This window comes from Urocampus carinirostris, chromosome 15 (genome assembly GCF_059441175.1).
Source record: "Urocampus carinirostris isolate Australia breed hairy pipefish chromosome 15, RoL_Ucar_1.0, whole genome shotgun sequence".
In the NCBI taxonomy this organism is placed as follows: domain Eukaryota; kingdom Metazoa; phylum Chordata; class Actinopteri; order Syngnathiformes; family Syngnathidae; genus Urocampus; species Urocampus carinirostris.
The window spans coordinates 22319280-22332505 of record NC_142363.1 but is presented as its reverse complement, the minus strand read 5'-3'; the positions used below and the strand labels follow the sequence as shown (position 1 = coordinate 22332505).

Below are 13226 nucleotides of genomic sequence, written 5' to 3'. Positions count from 1 at the left end.
ACTTTAGCAAGCTTGCTATTCAGAGTCATCTTTTTCGGCCAATTGCAGGATTTGTTTTGGCCCTCTAGCCTATCCGAGGCTCCGAATAACTTCAGCCAATAGCGATCGATTTTACTGATGATTGACACATTGGTTAGCCAATGAAACGCCGGTATAAAAACCCCAGCATACACCGCGGACTACTCCACGTTCGGGGGAAAATCGAGTCGGCGGCTGTTGCGTAAGTTGCGAGACCTTGCGACTTAATATTGAGCCATAAATAAGGCGCACTGGTCAGCTTTTGAAAAAAATTAAGACTTTTAGGTGCGCCTTATAGTGCGGAAAATACGGTATATATATATATATATATATATATAAACACAGTGTTCTTGTTTGCCTGCGTCGTAGACGCATCATTTTTGCTGGGGACGCATTGTGTCAAATCAACGTGCGTCCCCGGGACGCATCGTTTTTGACACCAAATTGTCATTATTACCCGATTCCTTTTTTTTTTTCCCTAACAAAGATTTACCGCACTCCAAACTTTTCGTCAGGCAGATCCGCCATCCGCCATTGTTGTTTTGGTCTCGCGCCGATCTCGGCAAACGAGATCTCGTCGCTTCGAGATGACGTCATTGTTGTGGCGGTTGTCGAGTGAAAGAAGTATGCCTCCGAAAAAACAGTTGGTATTAGGTGCAAATCAACAAAAAATTCGTAATTTCTTCAGTGTCGGTAATAGGTCGAAACATAACACAGAAAGTGGTAACAACGGCAATAATTCCGGCACGAAAAAACGGCGGAGAAATTCTTCATAAGACCACGAAGGCAAGGAAAACATGTGTTTTGAAGCGAAAGATTCGACGAAAGAAAATAAACAAAAGAATACTCCGAGCAAGAAAAGGACTTTTCTGCCAAAATGGGACTAAATTATACTTCTGGTTACACTATGAGGAGGATGATAATGGATTGGACTTTGAGAAGGCATTACAACTATGGCGGGACAGCAAATCACGAATAATATATGAACTGAAAAATTTGAAGTGATAACTGCTTTGTATTACCAATTAACTGTGATGGTTAAAACTGCACGAATATATAAATATTTCAGCAATATTTTGTATAGTGTACAATATTGTGAACTGAAATCTGAAGTGATAACTGCTTTGTATTACCAATTAACTGTGATGATTAAAACAATTAAAATATAGATTAATATAATTATTTCAGCAATAATATTTTGTATAATGTACAATATTGTTGTGAACTCAAAAATCTTGAAGTGATAACTGCTTTGTATTACCAATAAACTGTGATGATTAAAACGGAATGAATATATAGATTTATATTATATATTTGTCGCCGATTTACAATTTCAACCGTGACCCATAAATCTCTGTTGGGACCCATAGATTTTTGAGCATGCGAGTCCCTGGGACCCATCACTTTTCAGAGGTAAAATGAACACTGTATATATATTTTTTTCCCCCCCCACAGCTCCTAACTGCTTTTATCTTATGGAAATATGGAACGAGTGTGATTTCAGGCATGTTCTCACGGTTTTGTTTTATTCCGGGATGAAAATAAGAAAAGGACTGTTTCAAAGGAAGTTTATTTAAGCGCTTCGAAAAATTACACATACGTGCACGCGCAACAAAAAGAGGTTGACAGCAGCTGCAATGATGGTTTCAGCCAGAAGATGACACCAGCAAGTAGAACATTTCTTGCGAACACCACATTCAATATATGTTTGCTTATTTCTATAAATATTCTAAATATTTTGTTACCACTTGAAGGTGCTAAATAATACACACTGTCCCTTAAAGTTTTGCATATCACAAGTTAAAACAACTTGAAATGTAGATGTTACAGACATGAAGTATTGCAATGGTATTTGCAGAAATATTTTACAGTCAACGCAGGCTCATCTAATTTAGTAGCTTGGTCCTTTGCACTATTTTGTAGTACAGTTGATCTGCAATATTCTTGTCATCCTTTTGGGGGATTGATTTCCACAAGTTTTTTTAAAGTATTTTATTTTCAGGTAAACTAAGAAAAATATTTCCAAGTTCTGCTTATTTTAAGCATTTGTACAAAATACTTTATGAAAAATAAGCCAATTTATCTGCCACAGTGTTATTTACCTATTTCGAGTCAGGTCATATTTGCATAGCCCTTAATCACAAAAAGTCTCAAAGGGATGCACAGACCACCATTACAACATCCCCTGATCTGAAAGCTACATGAGGGCAAGGGAAATTAAGAAACCTTGAGAAGGTCACACATAAGGGAATCCACCTAGGCAAAAAATGAAAGAATTTGATTTGATTATTTTTAAGTTATTTTACTAGGAAAATGTTAGATCCACACAGGTAAACAAACACCCATTATTATTAAATAAAGACATTATTAAATGTATCCAAAAGAAAACAATGTGTTCCTCTCACAGAGAAACAGTTGGCTGATAGCTTCAATTGGAGCTTGCCTTGATGTCTCAATATTTATACACCTGGCTGTAATGGTCATTTTATTACACACTCTATGGGTATATAAGCACTTAAAAAGCACATTTTCCATTATCTCCTCATGGGTCCTCACTTAAAGCAAACCTGCAATTTGAATTTTATTAAGAGACTCAAATCTAATGAGACTACACTTTAGCCAAGCAAGCATCAAAAGAATTTATCGTTTGCAGCGTTTCGATTGTAAAAGTCTGACAAGAAGTAAATGTGCCGACTCACTTGTGCATTGGCAGGTTGTGCAGGGGGTGCCTGATTTTGTCAGCTTCCTGTTGGCGTTGTGGCATTTTTCACAGTATCTGTTGGGAATCCTGGGCCCCATTGGAGCTTTTGGACCTGAGAAGAAAAAAAAAATATATATATGTGGCTCCTCTTCCAGAAATCTAGACTGTTTTCGAACCCTGTCACATATACCATACCATATATTCTGTACTATAAGGCACACCCCCTTCAAATACAGTGATATACCTTTCATATACAAGGTGCATGAGACTAGTAAGGGCTAGGGTTGGACAAAACATTGCACATTGATCAGTTGGTATATATCACTGATCACAATGGCATACAATTGCTAAATCGGGCTTTAATACCCACGGCCCTGTGTCAGACCAGGATGAATTTTTTGAGACTCAATCTTAAGTTAAAAAAAGTGAAGCAAAATTCTCGCTTATGTATTTGGTACCATGACTAAAAATAGTGTGAGGCCTAACAATGCTTTTTCATTTGTCTTCTGTATCCCTAGCGGATGTTCAGCAGCGATCCGGGAACGATTCCTGTTGCATTTATTGTTATGCAATTGTGAACAAATATTCATGTCTCAAGCTACCTGTCATCAGTAACTTTACCATAGCTATCCGGTTCCCTGTTGCAGCCATTGTTATGCAATTGTGGTCAGCAGTGAATTGTATCGACTGATCGAAAATTGCACATTTGTGGTAACCCATTTCTAATTTTGCCTGTATATATACATAAGTGCACTTTCAAATTTTTGGCTAATTTGTGGTTTTTGGATGAACCTAATAATCTGGAAAGTACGGTACTCAAACATACCAGTAAACTTAATTTTATACTTATGCGATGAACACTTAAAGCAAAGCTAGTTAGCGATAGCAATTCTTACGTTTGTGCCTGTCAGCAGGCTGCACAGAAGGAGACGGTGCGGCATTTCTCTCCATGCTTCTGTCCTCCTCTGCCAGGTGGGAATTGGTATAGTGGTAGCTTAGACCCGTACGGCTCCTGTAGCGCTTCGCATAGACTGCAACGCACACCACAGAGGAATACTTGAATCTATTCAAATTTCACTCATGGGATGACAGTCAAGGGAGTAATTGGTGGTAGGTTACCTGAAGTTGATGATTTGGAATTATTTCTTTGTTTGTATCTGTCTGGAAAGAAATGAAAGTGTTACAACATTGAAAATATATTCTTACCCTATTGGCAGAAAATAGAGCTTATTTTAAGCACCTGTTTCTTTTTTAAATAAGATGATCCTTAAAATACGCACAGCTATTCAACGTTGTTGTGATAGATAAATATTAAATATTTTCTATCTAGTTTCATAAAAAAACAACACTCTCCATTTGTTTACCCTAATCAATGTACTCCACAGCCTATGTAATCAATATGAAAATAATTCAAAATTACTCATTAGCTTTTGCTAAAGAAGTAGACTTCTGGTTTTCTGCATAGAACACCAAGAAAACAGTTTTGCCAAGACGACAACACTTTGGTTTTACGTATAGTACGCTGAACATGCAAAACACGAGAAAGAGGCAGTAAGTCTAATCTCAAGGGGAAATTGAGAGTGCGTTTAATGTATTAATCAACTAGTTGTGCAAAATATTTTACAGTAAGAATCTAACAAACCATAAACTGTATTATATTGGCATGGTATAATCAACTAAAAATTGTATCACTCAGTCGAAACTGGGCATGGCTTATTAACCACTGCATTCCATTGTCTGTAACATTACTAACAGTAACAGTATTGTGCATGTAATTAGTGTTGGGAGTAACGCGTTATAAAGTAACCAACATACCTGGTACACAATTACTTTTTTAGGTAACGAGTACTGTAACGCGTTATTAATACAAATTTGAAACTCAAACAACATGGTGCGTGACTGTGCTACTTATAAAAGACAGCTTACACCGATTTCAATGCCATCTCATCAAAACCTTTTGCTCAAGATGGCTCATTTAACCCTTATTCCATCAGCATCAGACAGCTAACCACATCATTGAAATTGAGTTGGCTAGTTGATATGACCCTACAAAGTACAACTCAGTACAGTGTAGAGCAAATAAGCCCAGCACAAAATTGACTTCCAAGGAACTTAGAACTTTGGAATGGATGGAACGAATGCGTCCCCTTTTGGACAATTCTTGAATGTATCAATTCACCATGTACCATGTTGTAATCTGATAACATGAGGTTTTGAATGTAATTAAAACATCCAAGGCTATGTATTGATAAAATAATGTCCACACTGTACGAATTATGTCGATTGGAGAGGCATTCACAAGTACAGAACAGTATGCAAATTTCTCACTTCTTTGGCTTCCTAACAAGTTTAGCAACTTCAAGACCGTTACCCGATACTGCAAGTATCAGATATCTAAGACCACGCCCATAAAGACAATCTGGTCAAGCATCCTTGGTCTAAATAAAAAGAGGAACTGATCGATAGCTCGCCCTCTTTTCCACTGCCAAGCATGGCGGGCGCTTGATGTGGCTGTGCAGGCCTGCACTGCGGCCTTGAGCTCAGCACGTGGGCCACACCCTCCTATCTATCATTGATTCTATGTGTTAATAAATTGTGTGTGTGCCATTTCAATCGGCCTGGTTCATTGATTCCATTTTCTTGGGATAAGTCATTCATTTCAGAACTCAAAGAACTCCAGTAATTACATAATGTAATCAGTGTAGGAAATTCTAGCATCCTTCAGAGAAAAAAAGATTTATGGTGGAGCACCAGCAACACATGGGAGGCAAATCCGTTTCCTGATTGCAGTAAAGAATAATTCGTTTCAATCCCAACGATTTTCAAAATTAAAGCTAAAATAATCCCTACAACCGTTACGGTGTAACCATCTCAAGCACAATCTTCATTTCTCACGGCTGTATATACTTGCATCCAAGCCGTATTTACAACTATAAAATAAAATACTTAAATCAGGCGGTCAGCCTTAATGGATACATTTGGTTTAGTCAGCAGGAGCGAATGGTAGGCAGCACATCAGCCTATACAGGAACAACAAACCAATCAATGGGCCAAATGTAAGCATAAAATGGAACAGAGTGCTGAATTTTGTTATTTTTTATTTGTAAAATTATTTTTGCTATAAACCATGCCTGGAAAACAAAACTTTGGAGCGTCTCGGCAAGTGTTCCTTTGCAAGCTCTCAAGATTGCACAAGCCAAGAAATATGAAGGCCTAAATGCTTCCACAAGTTGGTGATCATGTTTTCGTCAATTTATTCTTTATTGTGGCTGTTTTTGATCAGTTTTAGGGGGGCAGCTTCAAAGTGAGTACACACAGTAATTTGTAACCATATATTTACCTTCAGAATAACGCACTATTTCTAAATGTCAGTAACCTGGGGCTAACAACATTACTTTTGAAATTAAGTAAGTAGTAAATGTAATAAATTACTTTTTCAGAATTTTGCCAACACAGCATGTAATGCTCAAACATCAACTTACTGTCACAGACAAATGGCTTGTCATCATCCAGGTCCGTCTTCCTGCGGCCTGAACCCCGACCCTAAAGACAAACATGCAAGGGTTCGTTTAACCTTGACCGTACACGACGCGTCCTCCAGTATAATGCCGTTCCTTACCCTTCCTTTTCCCCGGTGTCTCCTTTTGGGAGTGTCTACCTCGTAGTCGTCGTCATCGTTGAAAGCATCTTCGGCGGCGTCTGCTTCAAGAACTCTCTGTATCAGAATGACAGATTTGAGGGGGACATTTTATTTACAAAGGTTTAAATGAGACACTAACTACTACTCACTATTTTCTGTTGACCCTCTAAACCCCTGTTTTAGAAAAACTGTTATCTTTCTACCAATTTAGATGGTGTTATAGGAGGCCAATGGAGATGAGAATGAATTTTTTGCAAAAAAACACATTTCGTAAAGTTATATGAGAACATTATAATAATTTAAATATGACAATTCCTTTCAAGGTTTTGCAGATTGTGAAAGTCCTAGACTTTTAGGCTGGGCTTTACAAATTTCCCAACAAGAATAACTACTATATTAATGTGAAGAAAGCCAATCATGACAAAATATTCAAAACCCTTTTTGGAAAAATATAGAAATGTAATTTTACAACACCGGGTCTTATAGGGTTTGAAGACTGAAACAGTCTAATAGTGCCAATTATAAAGCATTATTATTAGAGTCGTTGAATACCGAATATTAATACCATCAAAGATACCACTGGTGTATAAAAATCCCTTTTACCTGACGGAAAATTGTAAGGTGTGTTAAAAATCTCAATTCTATTTTTCACGAGTTTAAATAGCAATTTATTAATCCACTGACCAATAATGGATACAGATAACTAGTATCGCACTTGCCCAGTCCAAATGATTAACTACTCATCTATTGGTATGGCACTAATTTTGATTGCATCCATACTGATATCATTGATACTAGTACTGTATTATCCGAACTATAAATCGCAGTTTTTTCATAGTTTGGCTGGGGGTGGGACTTATACTCCGGTGAGACGTATACGTGAAATCATTAACACATTATTGTATCATTGAGTTTTTTTTTTTTTTAATAATAATAATAATAATAATAATAATAATAATAATTTCCTTGTATTGTCATTCTGTGTAACAATGTACACAGAACGAAATGTCGATTGCACCTGACCCGTTGTAGCGAGCCGATGCAGCCGCAGCCAACAAGGGTACTGTGTATCACTTCACATGTTATTTTCACTCTAAACCGCAAGAGGGTGCTCTAGGCCTGGTTTGATCATTTCAACCTTGTCCTGTTGTGCGGGGGACATCCTCCCGTTGCAGTTGTCCAAAAAAAAGTGACATCGAGTGTAAATATTTTGTTAGACTTAGTGGTTTGGAGTGAAGCTTGTAGTTGGGTAAGCATGTTCTTTATGCTAGAGTTATCTGAATAACCCTTAATATGTTACGTCATTATTGATGTATTCGAGCGTGTTAATATACCGTACACGTATTCAGCCTGTTGTTCTTTCATTATTATTTCAAATTGCCGTCAAAAATGACATGCATGTTTTTGGTGTTGTACTCAGAGTGCGACTTATATGCGTTTTCTTTTTTGATTATGCATTTTTTTAGGCTGGTGCGACTTGTGATCCAGAAAATACGGTAGTATATAAAATTATCTTTGGTTCAATAAAAAAATTTATTAATATTCAAAAATGGATGTGTTCAAATCCCTAAATTATATTTGTTACGAATTTAAATACTTTTTATTCCGCTGACCACTGGTAGCCGGATCATAGTAATCGGCCACCATTACCTTTATATAGGGGTGATACTAGCACTGATACCAAGAACTATTATCACAATTGTCCATTTCTAATGATTAACCTTAGCACTGCCCTCAAAATTGTTATTACATTGATACTGATACCATCACAGATACCTGTAGAATATAAAAATCCCATCCCTTTTTAATAAGAAATGTTTAATTTCTAATATTGTATTTTTCTTGAATTTAACAGTAATTCTTCTGTAAACATGTATTTCCCATTATAAAACCCCCACTAGTGGCCAGTTTAGAATGGTGATACCATGTAAGAGGGCTAATAATGTCACTGATACAGAGACTCAGTATCAGACTTTTCCATGCCTAGTGATTAACTCCGCTTCCATTAATATTGTACTGCTAATGCACTCAAGATTTTAATTACCTGGGTGATTTATTATGTACTAAGAAAATCAAATATTTATGATCTTACTCCAGTTATCCAATCCTAGTTAAAATGAATAGATTTTAGATGTCTAAAGCTTTTAAAATATGAAAAAAAAATATGAGAGGACATTATTGTATAGGGAAAAAAAGCACCTGGATCTCCAGCAAACTCTCCTCGTCATTTCTAGAGTTCCTTTTGTCTAGACCTTCGCCTCTCAGCAGAGCTTCTAGCGTTGTGCCCTGGGTGGGCAACGTATCCTTGGAAATGAGGCCATTGTCTGCACAAGAAAAAAGCAAACAGGGGAGATCAATCCAACATTTAACTCCGATTATGCATTTTAACGCTGCAGAAAGTCAGAAAGGTTCCGAAACTTTAAAAGCAGTATTTTTGCCTTTTGCTTCTCTAACTGCTTGCACTTGACTGAAAAACAAAAGTAGTCATTTATTGGGGAACCTGTTGGTTATTGTGTACAAACAGTGTTCGCTCAGATCGTTGCCAATCCCAAAGCAAGATTTTGTATACTAGCCACAGAAAAAAAAATGACTGGTAATTTGCAGTGTGGTGCAAGTATACCCTTAAAACAAGTTAGAGGAAGAAGTTACGATTAAATTCCTTTCACTTTTTTTTTACAGATTAAGAGAATGTTAGTTATTCATATTTTGTGTCTTTAATCATATTTATCAATGTGTAGCTGCTAATGTCATTGCACGGTTTTCTGATTAATTTACAATTTGGGCCAATCTAAAAGCACCATCATGTAAATGTTGCCTTACCTAATATCGTATCATAAATATTTTTACCTATTTATCTCATTATCTTATTTTTACCCATGAATGCAATGTCCAATCTTGTAGCAAACAATGTTTACTACGTTGTTATCAATGAAAGTACTGACAATTCAATTCTTTATTACCATATTTTTTATGTGTTTTATTACAAGTGTATCCCGGAGTGCTAAGATCAATCCTGTTGCAAACAATTTTTGTTACATTTTTATAAATGCCAATAAAGATAATTCCAATTCTAGTTTGTTATTTGACAAATTAACACCAAAAAGGAAGTCTTAATTTTCCTTTTAGCTTTTAAATGGACACTAATGACTTTTAGCCTTTGTAAATCCATCCATCCTCTTTCAGTGTTTTATTTGTCTCTATTTGTTAGTGTAGCAAAAAAACGGTGAAAGAATAGGCCTCTTCCAAAGTACAGCCTGAACGTTAACTCAAACCCTGAGAAATATGAAAAGAGGTTATTCGAGCATGTCTAAGAGATGCCGGTACTTGTACGCGCAACATAAGGAGCTTGACGGATACACAAATGATGACACAAGCCAGGAGATGGCGGCAGTGAGTTGAAAAGTTCCAAAATCCGCACAGCTCCTTTGAAAAGACGCTTCTGGGCGGTAATCATTAGCAGCATGGTGCATTTAGGTCACCTGGAAACTTAAAATCTCGTCTCAAAATTATGTAAATATTGGGATTTTTTCAAATTATTAAAGATCCTGAGTCAAAAAAGAAAATTCAAAACATAGCAGTTAGTACATGTAACATTTATATTTTTCAATTCAATGTTTTAAAAATATTGTGAATCGTTTTTATTTACTTATTTTTATTAATTCATTTTTGTATGACATTTCCTGTGAAAAAATGAGGTTATTATAAATACATTATATTATATTATTCTACTCCAGCTCATGGACCCTATAGAGCACCTCTTGGACTCTAGCACATGGTGTAGATTACTCTTCCAACAAAAACTGTGGAGGAAACGACAGGTGGCATATGAATAAAAACCTCCCAGCGTATCTCAGATTCAAAGAGTGATGCCGATTATGGAGAGGATACACTTCAGCTTGAGATCCATTATCCCTCGCCCAACAGCCCCCCTCACCCACACTTTCACCCAATGTGCCTTCTGCGGCATCGGAAATACAAGGCGGAGAAGGTGAGACGCAGACATAAAACTCTTCTGCACCTCCCTCCCCCAGCCTTCGCCATTGTGTCTGACTTTCAACTCTCTGCGACGAGACAGGGGGAGTGGGGTGGATGCACCTCCTCCTCCTCTCCCTTTTCCCCACCCACGGGAGCCGGTGAGCTAAAAATAGAGGCAAAGGCAGCCTGCAGCGCCGAGCTGATTGCGCATGCAGCCGGAGTTGCCGCCGAAGCAGCCATCGGCACGTCAGCTAGCCGTCCGTGACTTTGCCGACTATGGACGGATGCCGGTTGTACTTGGTGTTGCAAAAGATTAACGTAATTTCGATACTACAGAGTGATTAAAATACACATGTGCATATTTAAGAACAAATCTGAATTTTGTCTACCTACGAGCCGCACCGGGGTAGCACCGTTGGAGGTGTCCTTAAAAAGTTCAATGTTAAACATTTTCTCTATTAAGAATGTTTTAACAGAGACTGTCAAAGCTTTTTTTTCCACCGCGGCTATACAGTGCCGTGAAAAAACATTTGCCCCCTTCCTGATGTCTGTGTTTTTGTATATTTATCACTCAAAAAAAAAAAAAAAACACAGAAAATCTGGAAGAGGGCAAATATTTAAAAAAAAAATAACTGCACTTTATGCTTGTATTTTTCTTTTTGGAAAGTGTTCAGAGTGAACTCATTAGGTCGACGCTGCCTTTGACACAGTGGACCACAATATTTTATTAGATCGGGTAGAAAAATGGATTGTGTCTCAGGAACTTTCCTCTCATGGTTTAGATCCTACCTCTCATTTGGCCCTAATCTGTCGTTTCAGTAACACGTTGAGAACATTATTAGAATAGCTTTTTTTTCATCTTCGTGCATTGCGAAAATTCCTTCTTTGCTGTCCTAGTCTGATGCCTGGATTATAACGTATGTGTTTGTTACCCCTTATCAAGATTACTGTGATGTACTGCTCTCTGATCTCTAGCATGTCTAAGTCTAGTATAAAATAATTGCCACTGGTACAAAATGTTGCAACTAGGAACAGAAAGTTTAATCACATTACCTCTACTTTAGCTAACCTGCACTTGCTCCTAGTCAGTTTAAGATGTGATTTTAAGGTTCTGTTTGTGACATACAAAGTGTTGAATGGAGTTGAAACATCTTATCTTTCCGATTTAATTGCCCCCCCTACATTCCTGCTCGGAGCCTTTGCTCGGGAAATGTTGGTTCTAACGATTTCAAAAGCAAGTAAGGAATCCCCACGTTCCGGTCTCAATGCTGTGGAATGCTGAGCTCTCTCTTGGGATATGATTTGTAACCCCAGTGGAAGTGTTTAAATTGATCCTTAAAGGGACAGTGTGTAATATATAGTGCCCACGAGTGATTCAAAAAGCCTTCATTTAGTAAACACAATGATTTGAATAATAGTTTATGTATTTTTGCCTATCATATCAATGCTATTTTTAAAAATTGATATTCATAGGTCGATTTTTTTTATTTCTCTTACATAGCGGTATCTATACCTTTTTAGTTGCCACAATGTTTTTCTAGCATCTTGCTGCTACAATGTGCTCAATTGGCACTGTTTTTCATTCGCATTAGACAATACTGTACCATCGTGGTGGTCAAATACTACATTAAGTACCTTTAGGACATACTTATATTCTATAGCTTATGAGTGGCGTTGACCTCATACTCTTGTCTTCTTGTCCTTGAGGGCAAAGGACGAGCCTGGTTATTGCAAGGTGTATGCATTTTGAGCCATGGTAACAGCACTTGGACCTGATTTACACCACCATCTAGAACCTTCGATTACATTTACATCTGCACAAAGGAAACGTGAAGGAGGGCTGTGTCACAAAAACATGTCTTTCTGGTTGTTGTGTTTTTTGTTGGTCATCTGTGTTTGCCACAATAATGGACTTCGCTTGTCATTGTTCTTTGTGGATTAAAGGAAACTTCAGCTTCATGACATTGACGCTAATGAAACACTGAAAGAACTGAAGCGTTTTTATAGATAACTTCCACCGCTGTTCAATTAAAATTTAAATTGAAGCATTGATTTGTGGGTGCAAATGTCGAGTCGATTGTAAATATCAAATTAAGTACATACCTCCCGTTTTGCTCCTGTTGTGTATTATATGAATAATGTTGGCGAAAACGTAGACTAAATGCTCTCGAAGAAATGTTTCCAGATGTCCAGGTTTTTAATGCTCGACATTTTCTTAGATATTTACACAGAAAGATGTTACAGGTGAGGATTTATTTTTGAGCCGGACACTGGGGAGATCTGTGGGAAGGGCCCCCTTGTGGCAAAGAACAAGCTAAATCGTATTTAAAGCTGCGGTGTTTCAAAAGTGGCAAAAAAGAAGACGCTTGTAGTCCAGAATTTACGGTAGTTGGATCGATGCGAGTGCAGCACGGTAGCGCAGTGGTTAGCGCGTGTGCGGCACAGTTCTGAGGTCATGAGATCGAACCTTCCCTGTGTGGAGTTTGCTTGTTCTCCCTGTACTTGCGTGGGTTTCCTCCGGGCACTCCGGTTTCTTCCCACATTCCAAAAACATGCATGTCAGAGTAATTGTTCAGTCCAAATTGTCCCTAGGAATGAACAAGCGAGTGACTTGTCCGTCTCTGTGTGCCCTGCGACTGGCTGGCAACCAGTTCAGGGTGTCCCCTGCCCACTGCTCAAAGATGGCTGGGATGGGCTCCAGCACCCCCGCGACCCTACTGAGGATAAGCGGTCCAGATAATGGATGGATCGATGCGTGTGATGTCACTTTTGCCTGGCTCTCCCTGACACAGCACAGATAATGGAAAAAGGAGGGGTCAAGTTGGGGGTCTCAGTGGAAAAAAAGGGAAATAGACAGTGTTTGGGAAACACAGCCCTTATTTCAAATGCCAT

General features: G+C 37.9%; 1 protein-coding gene across 1 annotated transcript in view; it reads right to left on the bottom strand.

The window, feature by feature from the left end:
• LOC148351844 (zinc finger protein DPF3-like) overlaps window positions 1–13226 on the bottom strand; it is a 32947-nt gene that overhangs the window by 3895 nt on the left and 15826 nt on the right. Inside the window, exons 4-9 of the mRNA XM_088354900.1 lie at window positions 8559–8683; window positions 6339–6434; window positions 6202–6262; window positions 3839–3880; window positions 3616–3750; window positions 2718–2831 (exon numbers count right to left, since the gene is read on the bottom strand). Of these exons, the coding sequence (XP_088211026.1) occupies window positions 2718–2831; window positions 3616–3750; window positions 3839–3880; window positions 6202–6262; window positions 6339–6434; window positions 8559–8683 (573 nt within the window). The remainder of the gene's footprint in view (window positions 1–2717; window positions 2832–3615; window positions 3751–3838; window positions 3881–6201; window positions 6263–6338; window positions 6435–8558; window positions 8684–13226) is intronic.